Source organism: Dermacentor albipictus, chromosome 7 (genome assembly GCF_038994185.2).
Source record: "Dermacentor albipictus isolate Rhodes 1998 colony chromosome 7, USDA_Dalb.pri_finalv2, whole genome shotgun sequence".
Lineage (NCBI taxonomy): Eukaryota > Metazoa > Arthropoda > Arachnida > Ixodida > Ixodidae > Dermacentor > Dermacentor albipictus.
In genome coordinates this window covers 12,205,001-12,232,107 of record NC_091827.1, presented here as the reverse complement: position 1 = coordinate 12,232,107, position 27,107 = coordinate 12,205,001, and the positions used below count along the sequence as shown (strand labels likewise).

Below are 27,107 nucleotides of genomic sequence, written 5' to 3'. Positions count from 1 at the left end.
TCCAAAATAAATCGAATTTTGTGTTTCAGCGTTTCTTCACACTGAATTGTTGATAAGAAAATGAACAAGGAAGTGAGAATTTCAATTTTTTACAACTGCACAATGTTATTTTTCTTTTACACAGGGGCACATAGCTTAAGAGTTGCACTATGAAGCAACATTTTATTTAATTTCAGTGAAGAAATGGTACAGCAAGTATGTGTGATATAAATCTACAATGAATGAATACAAGCAGGCAAATTCCAACAGGGCTGTGAACAAGTAGGATAAAAGTAATTGTGGCAAAAATGTCTCATGAACAGGCAACATCAGCAGGCATGTGTGAATAGAAGGTATGTGTGACGTCCGATCAATGCCGCTGATGGGCGGTCCAGAAGCTGCGGTGCCTCGCTGAAGTACGCTGCTCAACCGCTAGCATAACTCATGACAGCAGAAAAAAAGATGAGCTTGGTGTCATACAAGCATCAGATTACAAAGGACATGATTATATAATAATGACCCTCTCAAGCTAACGCTGATGTTTTCATGCATTCAATTCACATGGTGCGCTTTTCGTAGTGGTACATTGATGCTTTTTTGCACTGGATATAATGCGTGGATAAGGAAAAGATGCCAAGAGAGACAACTTCGAATACGAAACAGTTTGACATGAAACTATAAGAGCCATCGCCAAATATACGAGTACACAACTGGACAGCCTCCATGTGAGTGAAATGTCCAGCGCCAAAGTTGGAAGAGATTCCGAAAATATTAGCCATCATCATTGCAGAACCATCAATAAACTTTCTGAAGGACGGACGTGACCGATTGCGCGAGACAAGCAACCAAATATTGCGTGGATGGATTGGGGGCACAACACAGTAAAAATTATGCCAAGTACCATATGAAATAAGCGAAGTAGCACGCGCGTGCATACAACAGAACATACAAAGAGCAACACACGGTCGCTTACGCATGCTCAAACGAATACATACGCACGTGCAACTTCGCAACGCGAACCAGCATCAGCGTACCATTACGAAAGGCCAGAATGTGAATGAAAGTTGACGAGCGAGAATCCCCCGATCAAGCCAATGTTATCCCCTGAGCAGAGTACATCTTATGATCCGGAACAGCTTGTCGCCTGGAATTGTTTGGTCCACCGAATACAGGGCCACCAACAACGCGCGTCTTTGCCGAGTGGCCGTGACACAGCTACAGGATAGAATGAACAACTCCAACAGCGACGTCACATCTGTATTCGCGTCATGACTCCGTAGTTGCGTGCCGTCGTCGGGGTAGCACAGAGCGAATTACTTTTCCTGCGGCTCCACGTCTTCGGGCGTAGCAATGTGATCAATTGCGGCGAGAGCAACGCCTGCCTCCTTGCGGTCAGCAGTAGATATCACCGCCTACGACCCGGGCAGGACAGGTCTTGACGGGCGGCGGATGTCAAGACAAGGGTTCCAGACTGAAACGACCGACATGAGTCTGGTTAACTACCAGTCAGCACTGTCACAGACCGTTCGGAAGAACTCGATATACTTACGTGCAATCAACGTACTGCAGGGTGGGGGCCAGCAGGTTTCTTCATTCCCCAGGACGCCAATAGCTCTGAGGCAGAAGCAGATACCTGGTGAGTGGCGGGATGACAGGCGCTCTACATCTGTCCGAGACACGGCCTGGTGCAGGAACATGCTCACGTGTGCCAGGGGCCAAGGTACAGGTCGCGGAACTAAAAAATAATAAAGGCCATTTGTTAAATGACGAAAGTAACCAGAAGGCACGTACTCACCATAACAAGCGTCATCGCGCTGGCGTGGATGATGGACTCGTCAAAAATGGTTGGCTTGTCGAGCGAAGAAAGCACGGGGTTACACAGAAAACGGAAGACAGAAGGAGTGTGACCTCCCACCACCGTCTTCGCCGCAGCGCCCCGCGCTGCAGACCGGAAGCAACGTCCGTTCTTCTGTTGCGCTGGAAAAAAAAAAAGAAAACCCGACACTAATTCTGGGTGCCATTTACTTCCGCGATCCCACATTTCGCGCGCTGTGGCGCGAAATCATGGCCGGGAAGCAATAGCACTCGGAACGGGCCGATGTCCGGCCATGTCGCAAACTAGAGCGCAGCCAGCTGAGCCTGCGTAGTGTCAGCTAAGCCTAAAGCTACAATCGCTCCACGTCGTACTCCCCGCTTCCATCACGAGGACGACCCGATGTGGCTGCGGCCTTCTCGTGCCAATCAGTTTAAAAGGGTTAATACTGCCAATTAGCTTAGTGGGCAATTCGATAGCCACGCCCCCCTCGCCAGCTAAGAGACTCCCACCTCGTGAATTAGCTGCTGGAGTAGCGACGACAGCTGCATCGTTGTCCCTCGGAGTAGTGTAAGTCACTAGGTTGCACGGGATCCACCTACGGTGAGGATGTCGAAAAAAAATTAATATAACGTCAAAGGCACGCGAGATTCGAACATACCGTATTTGCATGCAAATAACGCGAGGGTGGCGGTAGGCCACACACACATGTAACACTAAGTGATGCCGAAGAAAAAAACGCATAAAAGTGCAAGAGCACCGACTTTTGGGCTACTTGGTTATACGCATAGCAGATCACGGTCAAGCGCGCACAAACAAGGACAAAGTGAAGAGTAGACAACACAAGCGCTTACAATACAAGACAAAGTAAGCGCTTGTGTTGTCTACGCCTCACTTTGTCCTTGTTTGTGCGCGCTTGACCGTGATCTGCTATGCATAGAAGTGGATGCTCGCATGGCCTCATTGATTGCTACTATGAGCTGCCGTCACAAAAAGTAAAAGGGTGGACTCCGGCGTCTGTCACCGTCAGCGAGAACGGCGTCGCATACATTGTGACACGCACTAAGGTTATCGGAGAAACAGCCGCTCAGGAATTCCCGCGACACAATCGAACACGACAAAGCCTTTCCATGGATTGAGCGGTGATGCACTGTGCGACATTGAAGACAGCGTGACTTGTAAGACTGCTCCCTTGACGGCCCTGCACAAGAGCGTCTATATTCTTGCTAATAGTTGCGATAATTACGCCGAAACCACATTGATGCGGCACTAACAGCGTTCTAAATCAGGAAAATACGGCACAAAATACAGGGGCAACTCTCAGCTCGACGGCGAGCAGTCGAATCAAAATAAAAATCAATAGTTACTGAATGATGCTTACTTGATCTGAATGCGAAAGCATAATGACGTCACACGTAAGCACCTCGGAATCTCGCTTCCAATTATGACGTGACCATGATATGTGACGGCATGTATTGTCACATGCCCTTCCCCACTCTACCTTAATCCACCTTGCTCTAATTTGTACTATGCTTAACTCCCTTTACTCCACTTTAAGTCACCTTATTCTAAGTTGCTCCAGCTTTACTTCCCCCAAATTCTGAATAATTCACAATAAGTCACCCTAATTCATTTTACCCATAATTACTACTAACTACCGTTGTTATACCATTTCCCAACTTCTGTATTACTGTTGACGCCCTAGAAGTCGCTTATGGCATCACATGATGCGATGATTATTGGCAACACTCTGCCTACAACGCCGGCTTTTCTGCTTGATCGGACATATAGTGCTTTCGCATTAACAAAGAAAGGCCTTATATTCGTGTAACGAACCCGAATTTGACGCGAACCGCGTTCCGTGGTAAGAAACGTCGAGGGAGAACAGCGCGTTATAAGCGTGGAAATGCGGTAATTACGCAGCAACGTCTAACCTACGAAATGGCCGTCATGTAGACATAAGAGCAATAACCGCGTCACCTTAAGCTACATACCTATTAGGGGCCCATCTTGCAAGTTAGTTGGTGAGGCACGTGGCGTTGCTTTGTTGTCTCTCGGTAAACTGGCACGGTCAGTTCGTTGTCCAACGTTCTCGTACGGGTGGCAACACGCTCAAACGAAAACTTGAAGGCATGCGCGACTTGAAACTTGCAGCCAGCAACGGAGGCGTCGGTGTCATACGCGGCAGCTCATGGACAATAATGAAATGTCCGCCGGGCGTAACACGTGTGTTCCACGAGCTCCAATTAATGTCGTGCGAGAATTCTGGAGGAAACGTGGGTCCGGGAACCGCGCTCGCAAAGGTCAAGGCCATAACTGGAGCAGCCGCGACGCAAGAGCTTCGACGCACGCCCTACAGCAGGACTCTGATGTGGCAGCCACGGTTGTTTTTGAGTCAATGAAATGTTAGGGTGGCTAATGACGACGATGGCTGCCAGAGCATCTGGTAAAATGCAGAGGTTCAGCTGACGCCGGCGACGGTAGCCTAGAGAAAGAAATTACGGTAGCGTGAAATGCAATATGCCGGGAGTGACGCCCAGCCACCGCTTCTTAAACCCAATTTTAATCTAAAATCTCAGCTGTTGGCGCATGCGCTCTTGTGTCCAGTCGTCCTTCCTTGGTGCACCGTACGTTATCGCCCTTCGCCGCTGGATCCCAGTTGCCGTTATCGCCGAGATCAGGAAGTCGGCGCAACAGCTTGTGTACAAGAAAATAAACGAAGACCCCAAGAAACCTCCCACCTCCCCTTGTGTAAGACCCCATTTTTAATGAGTCTTTAAGGCAATGAAATGAAATCGCCGACAACATCGGACCTTCCATAAGCCACCGGTTTCCAAACGTTCCGCAAGCGCCTACTTCGTTAGACAGCGGCGGTGGGCCGCTCTGAGGATTACGGTAGCGCTTGCAGTCGCATCGTCTATCGATGGGACCCGTGGACGCAACCGGCGCACCGCGCTCATCACGCTGCCGTCACCGTGTTTGCGATGCGCTCTCACTGACTGAGTGGCTTGCAATCCACGAGCGCGCACCCCGTCACGTGTGGGAACCCATTCCGAGTTTTATTCTCGATTTCATGTTCACTCGCACCGTCTCGTTTCGGACTGCCGGCGACAAGGATGCCCCGTTCATTTGATCTGTCCCCGTACTGTAATCGTTTTGATCTAATATGAAGCGCGCTTATATCGTAACATTGATTTCGTGGATATGCTAGCAGCGTGCTAAATGGCGGTTAATGAATCAAAAGTATATAATATATAAAGGGCTGTTGCTTGCAATGGCGCGAATGAGGCCGACTATCAAGGTAAGACGTGTGTACCGGCGAAGGTGACTATATATGGCATTGCGAGAAACGTTTAACGACGAACGAGACGACTCTTTTCTACGAACCCAAAAGCGCCAACGCGTGCTTTAGAGCGTGCTTTGCGGGGCGGCGAGCTCGCCGAGCTTTAGCTATAGCCGCCTACACCTCAGTATACGCATAAATCATATATCCTCGAGCTGCCCGACGCAGCACAGGCAGTAGCATACTGCTGTTGAACACGAGGTTGCCACTTCGATTCCCTGCCGCGGGAATCGAACAGTGAAAGAATGCTCGTGTACTTAGATGCACACATTTGCAAGTTTTACAGTGAAGCTGTTAGCCTCTACCTGGTCGGCATTTTTCGTGTCCGCGTCCGTGAGCAAAAGAAGTAAAGCCAGTTCCACGCAGTGAATTAAAGCTGTCAGAACAGCGAAGCTTGTGGTTGTTTTCTCAACTTTGAACTTGCGTTTAGCGCAATTTTCATGAGTCATTTGTCTCGCTGTCATCGTTTTGCTAGATTTGAGCTTCGGTTCCGGATTGAACACACTCTTCAGTTGCATGGGATGATCACACCACAGTTTACCACACGCCTTGCAGCTTTGGCCCTACTCACGGTCGAGGAATGCTTTCTTGAACCGTCCATCGGCACTCTCCACGGAAGGAATCTCTTTGCATCGACGTCTCTCCTCGGCCTCCTACTCTCGAAGTTGGGGGTTAGCTTGCCTCTGCTGGCGCTTGGCTTGTGTTGCCTCCTCTTGAAAGGTGTGTGTGTGGGGGGGGGGGGGGGGTAGAGCTGGCCTTCCTCCACCGGCGCTTGGCTTGCGCTTCCCACTCTCGAAGCTCTGGATTTGCGCGAGGTCAGCCCCGCTCCCTTGCGGTCTCCTGCTGCCGCTCGCGCCGAGCGGTATCCACGGGGCGAAAGGGCGTGCGCCGCCGGAACACCTGCTCCTATACCCCTCTCCCGGCGCACACTCTGCCCACCTGCGAGACACCGGACAACGGACGGCGAAGGCTCGACTTAGAACAGCTCCGCTGTTAAAATGAGGCCAATCCCGGCGGCATTGCAGGGCCAGGAGAAGTGGCTCGTACCCCCGTAAGGCAATCCTCATGACAGGTTGTAAGACAGCACTGGGCCTGCCAACACAAACGGCAATCACAAAACTACTAGACCTCGGCACAACAAATGCCTATAATGAACACGGGGAGGCAAAGCTCGCCTCTCAAAAGACAGTATTACAGTGTACGTACGACAACAGGACGAGCTCTCCTCCGGAGACTAAGCAACCAGGACAGCATACGAGAGATCGATCGAACGCCCGGTAGGCATATCGGACGAGATCAGGTCTGCGTTCAAGGTGGCTCACATCGCTAAGCACATTCATCCCGTCCATCACCGGGGCAGGCGTAGATACAGGGAAGAAGCGATAACCAGGACCTACCAGAACGGAAGAAGCACCGTCTACGCAGACGCTGATACATGCGTTAACGGGAGGGACGTAGTAGTGACGGTGATCGACTCCCGACTATACCGAGCAAACATGAAATGCCTGCAACGAATTGCGCGCAACGCTAATAAAGTACTGATTAATTACTCTACGGAACATATCTCAATTTACGAATCGCAGCCAGTGAGTTTGCATGGTGAATCCACTTGGAAAGAATTCTCAGGACTACACCAGTTTCGAGATCATTTTCAAAGTGTCTCACCAAATTCACTTGCGTGTCAGTTTTGTGGTTCAGTGCAGTAAACAGCATTTTCTTAAGGTGAGTGAAGCAACAGCGCATTTTTAGCCTAAGTTTGACGGCGCATATTTGGAGTTACAGAATGGATGCTAAGTGCAGTCGGGGTCGGCAGAAAATTAGGTAGGGCGATGAAATAGGGAAATTTGCAGGCGCAAGTTGGAGTTAGCAAGCGCGAGACGGGCGTAATTGAAGGTCGCTGGGAGAGGCCTTGGTCCTGCAGTTGACATAATTCAATTTTTCGTCGCAACCTGATGTCTGTATTTTGGGACCACGAGGAAGCATCTGTCTTTCTCTCTTTTTCTCGGTATGTCTACACATCTATCTAGTCATCTCCGTCTGTATGCACCTCTATCTAGTCATCTCCGTCTGTACGCAAATCTATCTAGTCATTTCCCTATTTGTCTCTGCGTGCGTTTGTGGCATGCTCAGCAGCCGAACCCCATATCCGCGGGCCTACCGCAGCGAACGGCACGATTTCCAAGAAAAAAGTAGCATTAGCACCAGCCAATGGCAAATGTTTCTTAGGTTCACACAGCAGTGCGACTCTGACGTTTAGTTCTTCTAATAAACGTCCGTAGCGCGGCTTTCGAACTCGTTACTAGCAATAATATCACTTATTTTTTAAGTTCTGCAGTCGTAGAGCTTTCTTCTATCGCAGATAAGACGCGAGGTTTCGATCTGCTCCGCGCACAAAGTCGCGGGTGACTGAAACTTCTTGTCTGACATGCATGACGGCTCAGGCCGACCTTCTGGAACTCACAAATCTACCGCTAGTTTCTGTTCAATTTCTCTAGCTTTCACCCATCTGCTTTCGAAACGAAGATGGATGCGTGTGTTCTCATATTGCCAGCAAGTAATGAGTTTGCTGCTTGCGCAAGCTCGCCGATGACGTCTCGCGATTTGTATGCTCGTCCACGACACACAAGGTTTCTTTTTTTTTTCGTTTCAGTCCGTCAACATTTCAAAGACAGCGTGCTATTTGATTTCCAAGTATGACATCGCTATCAATCATGAAAAATTAAAAACAAGTTGCCCTTTCTTTTCACGTAAATTGTCAGCCAATGCCTTCAACTCAATCGCAAAGGTGCAGGTAATGAGTTTCCAGTCACTTGGATGCTGTGCGCAAATGCAGATGCCTGCTTTTGAAAGATCGGCATAGCTCTGGTGTTTTACATTTCTATATTTCGTTATGATAGTTTTTCTTTACGTGTGCATGTGGAGACATCAACCGCATGCACTGACGTTTGAAGAGTGATAGAGGCAGGCTTCCTTTTCTAACCAGCCCCAGATGCATGATTCGTAGCGTCTTGCCGCTTTCATCGAACCTGATAATGTAGTCATTGCATGATTTGTGACCAAAAAGCTTGTTTACCTCTCATGTAAAGCTTAAAGCAACTGTGCCTTTGCAGCAGAGACCCCGATCATCCAAGTTCCTTGACTCGCGACACACATGGCTAGATCCTGCCCCTAACTAATATGGCAAGCGGAATGCCTCGAGCTCGCTGAGCCTCCCACCAAGCTATACCCATAACGAAATCAAGAGTTCGACGAAATTTCATCTGGTCGGGTAGTAGTGGCATAATAGGAAGAAAAACAGAACGGAGGTTTAACGTTTCACGTTTAGGAATTTTTAGACAACCCCATTTTGGTCGGCGTTCTATTTTTTTTTCCCTATTATGCATATACCCATAACGATTCTACATTAGTTATAGGCAAAAGCTCTAGCCATGTCCGTCAACCATTTCTGCCACTGACAATGCTCACGTGTTGTCGGACTATCCGATGAGACGTCAGGTGGTTAAAGGCAGGCTGACCTGCCCACCTTCCTCTTTCCGAAAAACAACGGTTGTCGGCCCCATGAAGTGGCGGCTGCCAGACTGTCCACCGATAGGAATGCAATAAATGGTGGAGATCATCAGTAAACTAGACCTATAGCCGAAGGAAAAGACGAGAAGCCTGGACAAGGGTTCTTCCAAAAATAAAGGTTATTTTCTCTTAGAACAACTGAAAGTTGAGGAACTTGGTTGGGGTTCATGGTACGGAAAGGCAGGGGTGCAAATAACGGACACAACTTGAACGAAGAGTACAAAACAAACAGCGTTTGTGTTTCAGATTTTGTTCTCGTTGTTCGTTGTGTCCTTGTGTCCGGCTTTGCCCGCCTTCCTTCCCATATATATATATATATATATATATATATATATATGTATATATATATATATATATATATATATATATATATGCTCATAACTACATATTTACTTGTCCAATACACCACGCCCCCAGTGCGCAAGTATTTCCTATTTCAGAGGGATATCGTTCTTTCAGAACGGTTCATGCCGTATATGGCCAAGTAAACCTGCGGGAGTGGGTGAAATGGTGAGGGAGAATGTTATTTGCCTACCTGAGCGCATACAGTTCATATGGCGTGTCCAAACATTCCGTATTACTTCAAAGCGATCCAATCTAACAAAAGGGTGACGCAGCTGTGACAAAAGCTCCAAAGGAGCACAAGCTGCACCTGCCACGTTAGTAAAAAATATCCAGCCTGCTTGTCGCCCTTCTCATATTCTCGTGCGTCTGCTTCGGCTAGGCAGGCCTTAAATATTCTAGTAAATACATTTTTTTTTCCTTTATCCGGACTTTTTTCTTCGACATCTGCTTCAAAAAGCATATTTTGCGCGCTCTTCCAGAAAAAACGTCAGAGGTGCCAGAAATTTCACCTATACATCCTGCGGTACAATAGTCGGCGTACTTGTAGCACATATTCGCTTCCCTTACCGCTCTACCCAACTCCTTTGCATCAGCGACGCTTACGGCCGTAAGCAGCAGTTAAAAGTAAGGCCATTGAGATCGCACATCACAGAAAGGAATGTAATAGTCCTACTTCGTTGTTAAAAATTAATTAAATTATAGGTTGTAAGTGCCAAAACGACGATATGATTATGAGGCACGCCGTAGTAGGGGACTCCAGAATAATTCCGACCACCTGGGGTTCTTTGGCCTGTGCCTAAATCTAAGTACACGCGTGCCTTCGCATTTCGCCCCATCTAAATGCGACTGCCGTGGCCAGGATTCGATCCCGCGGCCTCGTGCTTAGCAGCCCAACACCAGTAGGCAACCACGGCGGGTGTGCTACATTGTCGTACATCATCGAACAGTCGTACAACGTGTATCGCACATCGTATGGCCATGCACCGGCGTGTGCAGTCATACTACACATGCCGATGGCATGTTTGTACAATTCACAGATATCACTGTGCACGCAGCGCATTGAGTAAGCACTCTTCCTTTCTTTCATGCTTTGACCTGGCCAAAGAAAATCGTGGCTTCAAGGTGTAGAAATCGAGAGAGAGGGAAAATTTATTTGAAGGAAGGCAGAGAGGTCTGTCTGAGCTAGCGTGCTCTAGCGATGCTACTCTGCACAGGGGGAGGAGGGAAGGTGGCGTATATGTTGGATGAGGGGTGATGATTACATGGGAGAAGGATACAAAATGATGAAGGCACGTTCAGGATTCTCGTGGTTATCCACAAAATCAAACAAAAATTATTCAGAAGTGTCATCCTCTTTCCAGAGCATGGCTTGAGTCTCAAGTCTAATTGAAACTTGACAAAAACGCCCAACGATTCGAGTTTTAAAAAATTATAGGGTTTTACGTGCCGAAACCACTTTCTGATTATGAGGCACGCCGTAGTTGGGGACTCCGGAAATTTCAACCATTTGGGGTTCTTTAACGTGCACCTAAATCTAAGTACACGGGTGTTTTCGCATTTCACCCCCATCGAAATGCGGCCGCCGTGGCCGGGATTCGATCCCGCGACCTCGTGCTCAGCAGCCTAACACCATAGCCACTGAGCAACCATGGCGGGTTAACGATTCAAGTGGTAATATGTGACGTGATTGGTTCATATTACGAGAACCCATCGCTTGTAATGCTGACGTTCTCTGACAGCGACAGACGTGAAACTCCGTGTCAACCGAGCAACCTGCAACGCACCGTGGTGGCTTAGTCGTTATGGCAGTGCGCTACTAAGCACGATGTCGCGGATTCGTTTCCCGGCTACAGTGGCAGCATTTCGATGGTGGCGAAATGCTGCCATATACATGGCAGCATTTCGGCAGCATCCCCATATGCATGGGGATGCTGCCATGGGCCCCCATGCATATGGGGGCCCATGGAGCTCATTCGCTTGATTATTTCTACAAGAGCTGCAAACGCTGCTAGCCATATGGATAGCCGAAAAATGCAATGGTTCCAGATTCCGCCCCGGACTACAAGTTCGTCTTCAACGGCGAACATTTCTACTCGCAGAACGGGTGGTTTTTCCTTGAAACTTCTTGCTAAATTGAAGCGTATACGCCAATAATATGTCAGTTTACAAACTCTTCCCCCACCAGTGGATAGGCAGATCAATGCACTTCTGCCGCAATTTATATTGAAGTGATGTACAACTACCTTCTCATTCATCGTTAGAAGGGCGACTCCAACTGCTCGCTCTTCAGTGAACATCGTGAATGACAGCCGCCCGCTTCTTAGTGAAGCTTTGTGCGCGCTCGCAAACAGTGGCAGGTGGTTCTGACATCGTCAAGTAAGCGTTTTATCGAGGAGATTCCGCTCGACGCAATAGATGTCGATACTCCTGCATCGCGATGGTTAACGTACGCTTCTGTCTCATCGCTCTTACCGCGGCAATGTTGGCCTTGCCGTGTGTAACGAAGTGGACTAACGGGCGACAGAGGGGCCCAAGTTGGGTGAGAGTGCCAGCGGCTCACTATGGGGAATTGATGAAGCTCGCCCAACTCGCCGCGTACAGGAAGTCCCCGGGCAAGTACCTCTATCACGTCGTCGTGATCAACGAAGCACGCTCAAGGGTGAGTTTCGAGCGCCTTTTTTAAGAATGTCTTAAAATATTTAGGGCAGCTCCTTGTGAAAGAGATGGTGCGCACGAGAAACTAAAGCGGATGCCACCGGCGCTTAACCAGCAATTAAGCTTTAACTGGCATAGCTGAACTAATAACAGAAGCCGGGACAGAAAAATGCGGGATGCTTTAGAAGCTGAAAAAAATGTTAATACTCCAAGAGACTTGTCCCAGTGCCCTTTATGTTGAACTTTAGAATAAGAATCTGCGATTCCCCTTCAGAGGCATAAATAATCTATCAATCTGTTTTGATAGGAGATGAGAGTCTAGAGATGCCACATTGTATTTTTCTTTTTGTGTGCTGCCGACTGTCGCACTACTCTTCGCACCGGTATGCTTGACACCAGTGTAGAGTGTAGACCGCTCAGTGCTCGTGATGGCATACTTGCATCCCGGCTATTTCAATAGGTCGAACCAACTAGCTCATAAATTTGGCTTAGCTAGAAAAGCCGAAGACAACGTGTGCGTTCACGAGTAGAACATGTTCCGTGCGTAATCGGTGTAAGACTAAATTGAACATGGCCCGTCGGTCAGCACTACACATGATTTATCCTTGGCATTAAATAACAATAAATGAACTGCACAAATTCAGATGCTTTATATTGGATGCTGTCATCCTCATTTCCTCTCAGTGGACGACTAAACTGACACAAAACAATGATCATTATGCAGTGGAACTGTCTCCGCGTCTTCATAATATCGGAGAACATCACGGAATCACTAGTGCTGTGGTTCTTTAGTACGCGGCCTATACGACAACAAATATGTAACTTGTGCTGGGGCCGAGTGAAACGTGACACGTCACAGTACAAGCAACGACAGGAACTGTTATGCTGTCCAGGGTTATGAAACATGTTCTGGTAACAGGTTTACACAGGAGGTGTTCATATTCATGCATGATCTGTCCTAGCAGTGTTCCTGTTCTCAACACCTTCTCTTCACTCAGTGATGGCATTGTCCACTTTGCATCAATGCTGTAAACACCAGGACCCGCAGCCACAAAATTTTTTAGGAATCATACCAAAGCTACATTTTCAGACAATCTTGATGCTCGGCATATTATCAACGAAGGCGGCCAGCCCATGGAAAAGAACACTTACGAATGAAAAGCTTCGCGAATTCCGCCCCCGTAGTTGAATCACCGGAAAGCTGCGATCGTTAGAGTGTGGAAAACACCAAGTTGAGAACAAATTTAGCAAAACTGACACAATACAAGTCGAATTATTGGCTGTACAGCTCCGCAAACCTGTAATGCATCCGCATACGCAGCTACATTTCTCTTTTTTTCTTGGTGATGCCTAAAAGTGTATTGATAGTTATGGAGAGGGATTACACGCATTGTGTCAGTCTGATCAAGTGCCTGACGCCACCGCAGCCGGAAGGCAAGAGATGGCACATCCAGATGAAATTGAAGGTGGCGGAGTCCGTGTGCTTAACGAAGCATGGAAGGCGTCCCACAAGACCCTGCCCACAAAGGCCCCATGCCGTAAGTTGAAATTCAAGGTGTATTCACGTATCAGAACAACATTCATCTGTGCTAGATGGTGCATACTTGATTTTTTGTCCCATAAAAAAGGGCCCTGTAATTTCGAAACATGAACTTGTGTTTCCGAAACATGGTTCACAACAACATTTATTTATTTATTTATTTATTTATTTATTTATTTATTTATTTATTTATTTATTTATTTATTTATTTATTTCACAATAACCCTAAAGGCCCTCTAGGGAGGGTACTACCTAGGGTAAAGGTTAAATCAGTGAGGTGAACAGTGCGTAAATGTGAATACAATGGAAAAACAAAACTGGGACAAAATTAATTACAGTGCATCAACGTACAAGCACAAAAAATAAAATAAAAGTAATGATAGTTATCAGTACAGCAACTTTAAATTATTTACAAAACCTATGACACTGTCTTAGAGGCTTTTGTTATCGGCGCATTAAAAAAATCTGTTTACAAATCAGAGAATTAAACGTGATATATTAGGTATGCATGGTACTGCGTAGAGCGTCTGTAAATTTTGAGGCATTTGTTTCGGTGACAATGTGCGATGGCAGATTATTCCACTCTTCTGCGGCGCGAGGCCTAAATGACTGACGAAATACGAGGGAATGACACATTATGCATTTGACTTTGCAAGAATGATCCCGACGCGGAAAAATGGCTGAGGGTTCACACATGAACTCGTTATGTAGAGATACGTGATAGTAGAGCTTATGGAATAGTGTTAAACGAAATATATTACGGCGAAGTGACAAGGCTTCAAGCTCGGCGCGATTTTTTAATGCTGTTATACTGCTTTCTCGTGAATAATCTGAAAAGATGAAGCGTACAGCACGGTTCTGCGGGGCTTATAAGTCAGTTATTAGGTATGCCTGATGGGGATCCCATATGGCTGACGTGTACTCTATTTTAGGGCGTATTAGTGTTGTGTATGCCAATTTGCGTAAGTGTACGGGAGCACGTTTGAGGTTATGTTTAAGGAAACCAAGCGAACGGTTTGCAGAAGCGAGGATATGGTTAATGGGACTATTCCACGTCAAGTTAGGGGTTAGGTGTACGCCAAGATATTTGTAGCTGGAAACTTGTTCAACAAGGCTGTCGTTTAAGATGTAAGATGTTGATGTTCGGTGCGCCTGATTAGTAAAAGACATGAATTGACAGAAGACATGAAAAGACAGAATGGATGGTGCAAGTATGCACTATATAGCCCAAATGAATGTTGTTCAGAACCATGTTTCGGAAACACATGTGACAAAAATGGCGCTTGTCCTGTGTCGTTCTCTCACTCGTGGTCGTCTTAGTTGGCGCTGTTCCTTCCTAATTCAAGTATTCACGTATGTCGTACAAAACAGATCTGATCCTATAGCAACAATACATTCGAAGAGCCCAACGCCTCTCGCAGGTCATAACAAAATTTTAGAGCTTCAATTGAACCGCTTCGTGCATAAAGATTCTTACACAAGTTATTCAACGTTACTCCAGCGGCATAATGCCTACGGGAGCCGCAAATATGGCGCTTCAGTCAGCATGAAACGAATCAGTTGCTGAAAGATTTATCTCAACTTAATCCTCTTCGCTTCCAACGGCCTTGTGAGCTTGCAAACTGGTCCGTTTAGACAAGATATTGCATTATAATTCCAACAGTTCGTAATGAGTATGCTATGCATGTGCATAATATCTTACTGCCTTCATGCATTTAGAAAATTACGACAGCGTGATTCATAATGATAAAGCATAATAAATAACAGCACACATGCGTTTGAAGACACAAGCTTGAGACAACTCGCTGAACTACGCATCATGTCTATGGCAGCTGAACAATCTCTGCATAAGAGTTCACTTCAGCAATTTTTCCAGATAACACTATAGTCTCGAGGACGCATTCGTTATCTAATTTGCTCTACATTAGTATTTCAGGTCAACGAGCGAAATACAACACGCAAAGTGAAAGCTGGTTTGTCGTAATCGACAAGTACGCCGCATTACAATGACCAGTCAGAGTAGTTGCTCATGGTCTTGTCAGTCTAACCGCGCAGTCCCCAGTAATGCATCAGAAAAAAACGTCTGGCTGATTGTTATTAGTATTTGCACATACTGCGATATCCCTGGATGTTACGTCGGCATACAGGTCCATGCAATAAGAGACAGCCAAAAAATGAACTGAAATTACAAAATAAAAGGTATCTGAATGCAACTCAAAAGCAGAGTGCGTGGAAAAGTGGCTCATAAATAAGAAGTTAGCGGTAAAAAGTTTCAACTGTATGAAATAATCGTAAGAGATCAAAACATAGAACAGCTATCAGAAAACAAAACCAGCCATCTAAATGCGACAGTGACAACTGCATTAGAAAATAAATTCTTCGTTATTTCGGGTTTGGGTGAAAGATAGTCAATTTTGTGAGACACGTTTTTAGCCAGAGCCCGCAAATTAGCACCGCCAAAATGTTCAACTATATAGTAAGCCTAATGATGCAGTCGTAAACGCAAAGGCAATCAGAAACGGTTTGCGATCTTGGATACTTTCGCAATGCCGCGTCTTGTTTCTTCGTTTCTTTTGTGGTTTTCTTTTTTTTCTTTCAAAGCCCGTCCGGCGTTGCGAAATGGACATCATTCGCGGACTGCGGCGGATGTTTCTGCACGTTCACATAGACTGCGAGAGACCGTGAGTCTGACTTTTTCCCAAATCTATTCAACAAAACGAATATAAGCGCTCATATCAGTTGTATACCCGTACGCAAGAACTTTAATCAACCAATTATTTGTATAAATAATCAGAATTTTTATTTATGATTTACAATATACATATATATACAGTTAAACAATATTCTGATCAAAACTTTATTGTTTGCTCCATATTTTGGGAAGCGAAATTATACATTTGGACGCCAACTCAATGCTAATTCATCACTTAAGGTGCCATAAATTGCCATAACAACAACGTCGCCGTCAAACTAGGCAATGTTTCATTTATGCTACTAGCAATAAGAGCATATGCGACGCATAGCCACCATGAGCAATTGGGAAAACGTCAATCAATGTCGCAGGTCACCATTCTCGCACACCGCTCAAAAGTAAACACCCAATGGTTGCAAGCACACACTATTCATCATTCTTACGCGACTAGACCAAGTACAACCAGATGCACGCGGATTTCGTAATACAGAGATTGGAAAACTTGAACTAAGTACACTGGCTGCAGAAATTAACAGTCTTAATAGGAGAAATTAACATTATTTCTCACACTTAAGACGAGGAATTTTCGTGGCGTACAGTAGTTCCACACAAACGCCTATGTGTTCACATGTTCACTCAAATACGATACTTCGCTGTACAGCACCATCAGGTGCCTGAACAGACTGCAGTGGCACAATAACATATAAAATATTGCGAATTCGTTTATCGAGTTCATCCAAGATCTGTAGCCGTGTTCATTAAACTCGGGGCTAAATTCACAAAGCTTTTTGTTGGCCAGTTCTCTTCGCTAATTGCTGGTAGCCTTAGCTAATAATATGTCCAGCACCACGATTGGCTGACATCTGCTCTTACAAACAGTTTTAGCTTAACAGCACTTTTTGGAACACGGACCTTGATCCTTCTCACAATGACACATGAAAATCCATATGATAGACGGTGTTGCCATATGTCATTGTTTGGTCGTTACACGAGACATGGCGCCACTGTTCAGTTGAATCGATATGGGGATTTTTTCCTCTATGTTATATTATTATTTATTCTGCCGTTGCAGCAGATAATGCGTAATTCGAACTTGTAGAATAACGAAACAAGTAATGCTTCCAAACGTGTACTAAACTGCATACGCTGCCAAATGCCACGTCTATGCAAAGTTCGGCCGCGAACTAGCCAGTTGTTTAGTATGAAGAGGCACGAAAACTTGTAGTTTTTATTTACAAGGTGCTGGGCGGGAGTCATTTGCTTTATTTGCGCAATCTACTAACAAATTTTTCTGCCGTTCCCAGGCACCACTAGACACTTACCCTCAATTCAAGGCATTGTTCCGCAGACTTAGGTGAGTTTGTGTGCGACGCCTTTCGATAAAGATGATGATTATTATTAGTATTGTTATTCTCATAATGAGATACTCCGTACCACACTAGGAGATAAGAAAAAGATATGCTTGTTTGAACACATTGATAATTGTAGGAACGAATAAAGAACTGGAAAAAGAAAAACTGGGGACAAATTACTATTATGTATATTTTAAGCCGGACCGAATCAATCGATGATTTGAAATAAACAAAACTAGAGTTCACGCAGTGATTTAGACAGCAAATACTTTATATTGTATAGGGACATAAATAAAATACAAGAAAATCTGCTATTAGCACCATAGACGTTTTCTCGGTGGAATGTAATCACACTCAGTGTCAAACACATCCCCATCGCTAAAACCTAGTGACGAAGCCCCAAGGAAGAGTACGACCAAAGCGCTTAAATATAAACTTGGTTGACGAGGTGGAGCATGAAGTAACTTTTTTTTCTTTTTGATAATGAACCAGCGACAGAATAAAAAGTAAAAAAAGGCTATGATATTGTTTCCGCTGTGAATTTTTAGCTTCCTCTGGCCCTACCACGCTAGACTCTAAAAGTGGGCATTATTTGTGATTCTATCACAAGCAAATTTTGCAGGAAAGTAGATTCTGCCATACTGAAGAATCTTTAGGAAGTACCAGATTATCCAGCTACAATTAACGATCGAGCCGTACAACTGATCAAACTCCCGTAGCCTACAGCGCAAATTCCCAGAGCCTCAAGACGGAAAAATTGGCTGCATGCGCAAAAAAGAACGATGGCCTAACTTTTCAGGGATTCTTTTTCCACGAAGACCCACAGGTGCAGCATACCTTTCCACAGAACTGTGTCTGAAGGAAAGCACGACTACGGGTCGTATCTCGGCGCTTCCAGAAGAAATTTACAATCCTTCAGTGTCTGTGACGCTTGTGTCACGCCTACAGCTCCGAGTTGGTCGTTGAATGTATGAAGAATGTTCAATGTATGAAGCTCCAGGGCATTTAGCACTGGAGTCGAAGACTTATATTACTGTGTGCCTCAGCCCTCTATGGTGTAGAGTGTAATAGAGTGTATATGTGGTGACTCTAATGAGGAGCATTATTTTGCCCCTCGGTGTAGCATTTCCGTGCAGGGTTTTTTATTTAAGTTTTGGGGTTTTACCTGGAACCCACGTATACCTGCCGTGGAGCTAGGGTTTTCGCCCAGTGATCCAGGGTTTGCATTGGCTCACACGTGGCGCCCATTCTTAGTACAGTTTCTTGGCAAAGGTTGATAGAGTTCTAGAAAAAGCCTTTCCGGTCTTTCCGAAAAAGTAGTTCAAAACGTAAACGACGACTTGACTTTTGTAAACAAGCGGGCCTACAAACGCAAGCTGATTGATGTTTTAAAGGTGTTCTTTCAGATGTGAGACCATATTCACTCTGCAATAAGAAAGCCTTGCCCGAAATCGGTGGATCATAGTGTCAAAGAACAGGTCGTCAAACAACACGAATCCGACTATACCGAATCAGTTATGGCAGCAGTGTGTCAAAAGATGGGAAAGGTTGTAAGAGTGGGCCGCAAAATCCACTCTACAGGACAAAACTACAACGGTAACAGGCCAAGGGCCGTAAGTTTTTTTTATATTTATGACGTGCCCCATCGCTTCAAGAAAGTGGCATCCAGGTACTAAGTAAATGTGATCTTTCCGGCCACGAACCAGCTGAGCGCAATTCGCTCGCTCATTCAAAGGTGGCTAAAAAACGTACGAAGGGCCGGCATAAGCCAAGTGCCAAACTAAACACAGCCTTCGGTTTGTGTCATGGTTTCAATGTGTAGTTTACCAGAATCCATTCACTTGTGGCAAAGTGTACAAAGTCCAGACCGGCAGGGGCTTTAACATCCGACTTAGCGAACACGATAGTTCCTTTAAAAGGTGCTCCCTGTTCTAATCTTGCACTGCATTGCTGCTAGTGAGGGTGCAAGGCTCTATTATAAGGCAGGTCAATTATTTTTCGCCATAGCGACCAGTTATCTAGCGAGATAATTGATGTTCATGTTCATTGCAGTTCGAGGCAGGGTACTACGTGAGGAAGCCAGCCCTCCGTGCATCTATCTGAGAAGAGAGAGCGTACCTAAACACTAGATAATGAACGCTTTGGTTGGGCAGGTTTCTTTCTCATCCCGCTAGTGTCGACACTGCTGAAAGTCTACACTGAAATGGGCTCCTGCGCTTTACAACGCTACGGTTTAAAATGGTTGTGTTTTTCATAGTTTCTGTTAAGTTTTCCGTTGTCACGATTCATTTTATTTATGTGAGACCGCTGGAATAAGACGTTAATAACACACGTGTGCTTCTCAATAAGCCTTGGTTTGAAGTACGGCGTGGTAGAAGTAAAGTTTCAAGTTTGAAGCCCGTACTCTCCACTTCTTTTTTTCTTAGTCCACTTCTTTTCTGCATTGTTAGTCCTCTATTTCCTGTGCAACTACAATCATATATCTTACTTCTCGCGTTTCTATACCAAAAGTATATTTTTTTCGTTCATCTTTTGTTTTCAGTCAATCATACCAAGGAGCTGACACTGTATGCAAACGAGAAGTGTGCATTCGTCACTCTGTTCTCAAGCACCGATACAGCGACCATTGTGTAGGTCAAATAAAGTGTTATTGTCTGGAATTAAACTTGCTGTAAAATTCATTACCACACAATTGTAACAATTCATCTCGCCACCACGTTGACACACACAGTAATATTTACTTCGCCATTCGCCACACAGCAGTAGGCAACAAGCTTCATGTGATCGCTTTACTATTAAGTGCAAAGACTACGTGGATTATTCGGTGCACAGATTTGAAACGAAAACGAAAAAATTGAATTGAAAACTAAAAAAGATAAAGCTACGTTGCCCATACGTTATGGCAACGTTCTGCGCTATGCCACAATAATGCGATTTCGAGAAACCGCATCGCAATTTTATGCTGCTGTGCTGCAGTATATGAAGGCTCATATATTTATGTCATAAATCTATCAGTCCGTTACTTAAAAAATCTTCAACGTTGTATTAACCAAGACAACATCTAGCGAAACTATGCGGCTGTGAAAAAAGTTCGGTTTTACAAAGTTGCACACCTGCAACAAACTACAATGTAGGGATAATCTGATGCATAAAATTTTATTGAAATAAAAACAACACTGCTGGAATCTATTACTCATTAGCAGACATGAACCCAAAGCATTCAAGCAGAATAAAATTCAAATACACAAAACCTAATGCATTTTTACGCGCATAATCAGCGCGGTTTTAGATATTTTGTTGTGTTCGTGGTGTTAGTGGGGCACGTGTAGGTAAGCTTAGCAACGCCCAGCAAGGGCACACTAATGCAAGATTCACCATCTTTCTCAATGAAAAACACTGCCATTATTTCTCGTGCTAAAGTATCCTTGTGCATATACAAAATAATCATTTTGCCAAACAACGGCGAACAATTGCACGACTTGCAGTGTGAATCAAGGCTCAACCTACAATCTGCGCTTAATTTGAACTTATACTGATTTAGACGCATATTTAGGCATCGTCTGGTCTGACCTACATACACCTGCCCGCCGCTCGTGGGAATTAAACACATGATGGCACTGGCATACACACAACACCATCGGCGTACAAACAGTGAGATAGCACGAGTGCATGGCAAGACATGAGAAAAAAAATTGGCGGCGCAATCACCCTTTGGCGATAATCGACGACTCTAATGCGATCAGCAATGTATCTTATGTTGGGTTCGTAATTGGTAGTAAGTTTTGTGTGGTGATTATTAATAAAAGCGGCATATATGCAGTGACACGTGCCCAGTACGTCACCCAAGTTGGCGTCAAAGAGGGTTTTCGAAGAGCGGCCCATGCCCAGTGGTGCATGCCTAGTGGCACATACCCCGTGAACCGAGTCGGCGCGAGACATATTCGTTGAAATGCGGCACGTACCCGGAGACCGAAGTTGGTCAGAGTACAATTGGTTTCGAACACGGTTTCCTCAGCACAGCAGTCCAATGCTACATGGGCTACACAGTGACGGAAGTTTGTGTGAAAGTGGCTGGGCGCCGGCATGCACATATATATGCCGCAAATGTGGTGACGCTCCCAAAGAGCGCTAATCACATTAAAATGGCAGTAAAGGGTGATGACATCGTTCAACTGAGATAGTCTCGCACAGTCACTTGTCTCTCTCATTGAAAGCTACTTCACACTGAAAGCTACAGATACAGCGCTGGTCAGTTGATGTTGAGTCTAGATAGGAATATGCCGCGAGGAATTAAATACGACTGCAGTGACAAAGCAAACAGAAACAATAAAACACATTGACACAAATCTCAAGAAATTAAAGGCATGAGTGACAATTCAAACAACCATGTGACGAAAAGTAATATCGCCAAAGAGACCGTCCCCCCCGGGAAGGCTGGTACCTAATATTATGCGGACTGCCGTCTGGCTGCCGCCAATCTGAATTGTGACTAGCGATCATAAGTTTTAGGCTGCCATCTAAAATGCATGACGATAAAAGGGGGAGTTCAGGAAAACTCTTCGCAAGGCGTTCCAAGCTGCACGCGTCTTCGTCGTCACACGTGACTTACGCATGTATAAATATTAAAGTTTCATTTCCTCACTTTGTTGTAGAGCCTGTCATGTGTAGCGTCCAAATAATAGTGGCCACGATATCGCAATTGCGTTCGACCGAAGTACCTTCTCAACGTTGGGCTTCATTATGTAGTTTAAGTGGGCCTTCGCCAAGGGATGGCGATGTGGACCCCACCTATTGTCACTCAATGTGCCCCAGCTTGGTGACTGCTTAGGCCTTATAAGGTAACTTGTCTAGCTTCACCATCACCATGAGCAGCAGCCCACTTCGACATGAAACCATACGCCAGCCTCCGACAATTCGCAAGAGTTCGTCGTTGGGCATAGTGAACACTTATATTAACGAGTTATTTAACTGTAAATAATAAATGAGCGAAAGAAGTTGCCGCAAATACGTTCAGACCTTCCAGCTGGGCACGTGCTATGCCCTCACGTGGTCAAGAAGAAGAAGAAGAAGGCCTACTAGGTATGTTCCTCGGTAGGTAACGTTAACTCTCGTTTACAGGTTTTGCCGATGTGCCTTAGTTAGCTGGCAAACATTAATGGCAGTTGATAACTCATTCCTTGTTATCCCACTTAAAGCATCGCTACATATTCTGCTCACTTGTCACCTTGAATGTATATGTCACGGGTAGAGCCATCAGGTATTTCTGTGTTACTTATGACATATCTTCTAATTAGCGCCAGCACATTATGTTGCCTAAGCAAGTTCACACGTGCTTGAAAGCATTGTGAAAGCGACGTTTGATTAGGAGCACCTAGACAATCGCTTTTTATAGCATACAACATGCACTGGCATGCATGAACGAAACCCCCGCGGGAAATCATTAGACAGAAAACTCTTTACGAGCAATAACATGACGGTGCGATTGATTTCGCGCCGTAAGTACGCCGACACTACAAAAGGCGTAGGTGTCAAAGTAAGCGAAGTAAATACTATGAAGACAGAGTGTTAAATGAGGAAACGAAATGGGGCGTTTTCAGTTAGTCCTATAACGTTCTACTTTGTTAGCGTGTTATTCGGCCACGATTGAAGGCGCGTTCGTCACGTCGTAAAACTTGACTGTCTTTTATTCTCCGATGCTCCAGTTAACATGTTCCGGCTGCTAACTTTCTTGGGGCGAGGGATACCGCGTTTGAGCGCCGGTCTTCTGAAATGTGGCGCGAATGCCAGATTCGATATGGAAGCGATAATTCAGCCCTTTTTCGGTGGTTTGCGCAATTCCTGTGTGCGAAGTTTGTTGCCTTTCCTTCTTTTTTTTAATTGCATGGACGGTATTTTAGGACGTCCCGAGTAGTTTTTCTATCGCATCCTCATTTGTTTATTTTTGCTAATTAACCCCCGTTTGATACGCTCAAGAATGTTTTTGCGCAGCCGTTCCTTGGGCCACTGATGGTGCGAAAATCACCATAGGCGTCCATGTCGTGGCTATTACGATTATGTCGATGTCGAGCATGACGCCCTTTGCCGAAATCATTTACGAAGCTATATGCTCCCCTGCTATAGCTTAAGTGAACCGATGCATTGCCGGAGTAGTCGCCCTACCATCTGAGTTTATCAGGAGGTGAGCGGATGACAGGGGGAGGACAAACTAATTGACGGCTACAGAAGCGCTCGAACATCGAGCGAATGAATTATTAAGATAATTATCGCGCAAATTTTCAATGTAGCGCGGACATTTTCAGCGCTTCGAGCTTTCAGTTAATGCGGATTCGCGCTGCTCACATGCCCGTTTTCTGGTTAGCTAAGAGTTCAGATGGTGGAGCGACCACTCCGGAAATGCATTGGTCCGAGGTCTGAACGCCCTGCCAGAACAAATTTTTCTTCAAGTTCGAAGTTTGTTTTTCGAGGACGTCAGAATTGACCTATCTGTAACATATTTCTATAGTCAGGTGAATGGTAATCGGTTATGATTACCAGGGTCAAGATGATGCCTATAATTTCTAATGGCTTCCTCTTTGAATCGTAGTGGCGATAAATAGTTCCCTTACCTATATATGTGAGCTACTAACGTGCCGCTACATTGTAGTCTACCTTTCTGACTATCTCTGCTTTTGTCTCTTCCAAGTTACGTGCTTGTGTGGCAGTTCAGCCCCCTTCTCTTCCGACGGACTACAGTCCCATGCGAATTTATTCTTACCTGAAGTTCCACCTTACAGATTTTTTGCAAAACTTCTTTGGCCGAAATTGCGTATTCACGACAGGACGTTACCTGAAGGATGTATCGACACTTGCGCAAACTCGGCGGGAGGCGCGCCATCGACGAAGAGGGCAGCGCCGGAGTTGACGAAGAGGAGGAGATGTCGGCCAGTCCGAGCCGGCGCTTGTCCGGGCAGCAGGACGAGTACAACAGCTCGTCGTCGATCTCGGACAGCTATCGCTGCAGCTTGGTCGGCGTGCGCAGACGCGACGAGTGCGCCGCAATGTGAGTCGCTGACGCACAAACCAAGCCGCATGACTGCGCGACCGTTCCGAGAACAGGGGCAGTGCTGGTACCGTACAGCATGCGGGAAGGAACTTGGGGAAGGAGGTCGCGCCACGGCCTTCGCCGGGCCAGCTGTCCGTCCCATCTTTCACACAAATTTGGCCGAACAAGCGAGCCTGCGTTGCCCAGTGTGCTTGGTTCGCGATATAGGTTTTAATCGATGCGCATTTGGGTTCGGACGCTTTGCCGAATGCTCGGAGCGCATCTTACCCACGCAACTTCTGCAGTTTTGTTGCAACGGATACGTTCATCGCCTTCGTTGCACCGTTCGAGTGCGGCTGTCCCACCCGCCGTCTTTTTTAAAGAACGTGCGCTCAGCGCGCGTTCTTTGAAAGTGTGGTTGTGTGGTGGAAAGCGTGGTAGTGTAATGCACTGACGGACACCGTGATGTGATCGCAGGATGGGCCGACTTTTTCTGGCTTCGATTTTGTCCCGTGACGCTCCCTCCTTGGTATTTTCTTTCTCCAAGGCTAGCAGCTCCTTCCTATCTTCTTTTGTTCTTTTTTTAATGAGTAACTGCGTGCGCCATGTTTTACTGTCTTTTAGAAAGTTCGTAGGAGCCTTCAGAGAAATATGCTACGTCACCATAAGTGGACACCTTCCCAGGCAATGTGCCTTCAACTTCACCGTTCAGAATTGTCCATCAACGATGACAACGTACGCAAAATTTTAAACTCAGTGAGCAAAGAATAAGTAAGCAATAACATCGAAGCTTGCGGAAGATGGTTTTGCATCTTCAGGCATGAAGCGCGAACGGAGGAAAACACGCAGGCAGAATAAAAGGCCTTTATTTTGTCACGCTATAGTCTCTGTGTCCTCTATTCACACCATATGCCTGAAGATGGACGATATATCGCGCGTATCAAGGACGTCCGTCTGCAAGTATTAGGCAGTAAGAGCTGTAGACTTGATACGAATTTGTAGTTTTCGTTTTGTGCTTCTCATATCGTCTGCGGGCACGAACAGAGTAAACATGTGTCATAAAGGGAGAACGTGGAGTGTCGAAAAGGCAGTCATCAACCACGGACTCACACAATAGGGGAGCAGTACTCAGCCAGGCTGTTCCTCAACTTTTTGTCTTGTATCCTTACTTATGGGTGAAAAGGAAGGCAGTTGATTATCCGCCGCGGCGTCTTAGCGGCTATAGTGTTGCGCTGCTAAACACGAGGTCGCGGGTTCAAATCCCGGCCGCGACGGACGCATCTCGATGGGGGCGAAACACAAAAACGCCAGCGTCACGTGCAGTGGGGGCAACGTTAAAGATCCCCTGGTCGTCAAAATTAATACGGAGTCTCCCACTACGGCGGGCCTCATAATCAAATCGTGGTTTTGGCACGTAAAACCACAGAATTAATTAATTCATTCATTCATTCAAGGTGGCCGCCCGGTGGATAGCCATTGTAACAAAGCTGCAGCCAGGATACTAGGCATAGGGGGTGCGCTGCTGCTGTTACCTAGCTCTAACTCAAACACGCTTTGCGCCGTTTAATTGCAACGCTGCAATGAATCTGCGCGTTTCCTATAGAAACCCACACGGTGGATTCGCTACGCTGTCACTGTTTAAATCCACCACAGATCCGAACCCGAACCCCCCGAGATGCGGCGGAGCATTGCGCAGTTCACGGTCGAGCTGCTGCAGAACTTGCTCGAGTCGAGAAGCGAGCCGTCGAGCAACGTGGTCTTCTCGCCGCTCGCCACTGAGACCACGCTGTCGCTGCTCTACTCGATGGCTACGGGCGTTTCTGCCGAGCAGATCGCCAGCGCCATGCACATACAATGCCCGCCGCTAGACCTGCAGGTGATATTTTCACGTTGATTCATTCGTTCACGCGTTTGTATGCCACACCATAAGGTAAACACCAGTGGTGGTTGCCTTACCGGTTAGTCCGGGGTCCACTAAAGAACAAGCATAAACATGACAGACCTTGTATTAGTAAGTCAACTTCATGCACATTTTAGGCGTAATAATATGCGAAAATGCGAATTACACGTGGTTCAAGTTGACAAAGTGAAAAAGATAACAAAAGGCAAATATACAACATTGTACGCACACATTTATACGAAGGATCCAAAGATATCCTCAAGGAAAAAACGTTTCCAGCGACTACAGCATGACTTAATTTTTGTTTAACGGTACAGAAATATTTCTTGAAATGTAAAGTTTCCGGGTATATCGTTCCAAAGAGTGGTTCCAGCAAATCTAGTGGCGATGAAGAATTAAACATTGTCCAGAAGGTGATTTACCAAGTTTGCTCAGTATTTGGCGAACTTGTGCTCGGAAGGACAGGCAACACTGAAACCACAACGACAGTCGACAGTAACGAACACAGTCGTCGGTCGTCGAAACTAAACCCACGAATCGAGTCCGTCAGGATATTTATACGTGCGCTACTGTGCATTCCAGACTGTCCACTGGCACTCGCGTGTACATGCACCCGAGAAGGTATGCCATGTGCGTAAATTTAAACGCGAACAGCAAATAACTGACAAGGATGTATGTTTGTTTGTTTGTTTGTTTGTTTGTTTGTTTGTTTGTTTGTTTGTTTGTTTGTTTGTTTGTTTGTTTGTTTGTTTGTTTGTTTGTTTGTTTGTTTGTTTGTTTGTTTGTTTGTTTGTTTGTTTGTTTGTCGTTACTCGCAAGGCAACGCGCACGTGTTACACCCGCGCTTGGCATCCCTCGTGCAGAAGCACGTGTTCCGGCACGCCTACACCCGTCCCACGG

The 27,107-nt window shown here is 45.8% G+C and overlaps 1 protein-coding gene and 2 long non-coding RNA genes across 6 annotated transcripts in view; 2 read left to right on the top strand and 1 right to left on the bottom strand.

Annotated features, from left to right (window-relative positions):
- Positions 1-113: 113 nt before the first annotated feature.
- LOC135904418 (uncharacterized) lies at positions 114-24,234 on the bottom strand. 4 transcript variants are annotated; one of them, XR_010565111.1, is made up of 5 exons: positions 24,113-24,234; positions 2,305-2,390; positions 1,775-1,956; positions 1,529-1,714; positions 114-1,450 (listed from the first exon to the last, which is right to left on the bottom strand). It is a non-coding gene; the product is annotated as an uncharacterized lncRNA (long non-coding RNA). The 4 variants fall into 4 exon arrangements; XR_010565110.1 differs by lacking the exon at positions 24,113-24,234 and adding an exon at positions 3,787-4,328; XR_010565112.1 differs by lacking the exon at positions 24,113-24,234 and adding an exon at positions 3,174-3,281.
- On the top strand, positions 11,393-19,951 carry LOC135904461 (uncharacterized). Its single transcript, XR_010565122.2, has 5 exons — positions 11,393-11,706; positions 13,130-13,240; positions 15,844-15,923; positions 17,239-17,288; positions 19,829-19,951. It is a non-coding gene; the product is annotated as an uncharacterized lncRNA (long non-coding RNA).
- Positions 24,120-27,107, top strand: part of LOC135904417 (ipis-1-like) — a 16,500-nt gene continuing 13,512 nt past the window's right edge. The window contains exons 1-3 of the mRNA XM_065435213.1: positions 24,120-24,325; positions 25,961-26,183; positions 27,071-27,107. The exon at positions 27,071-27,107 is cut by the window's right edge and continues 115 nt beyond it. Of these exons, the coding sequence (XP_065291285.1) occupies positions 24,120-24,325; positions 25,961-26,183; positions 27,071-27,107 (466 nt within the window). The remainder of the gene's footprint in view (positions 24,326-25,960; positions 26,184-27,070) is intronic.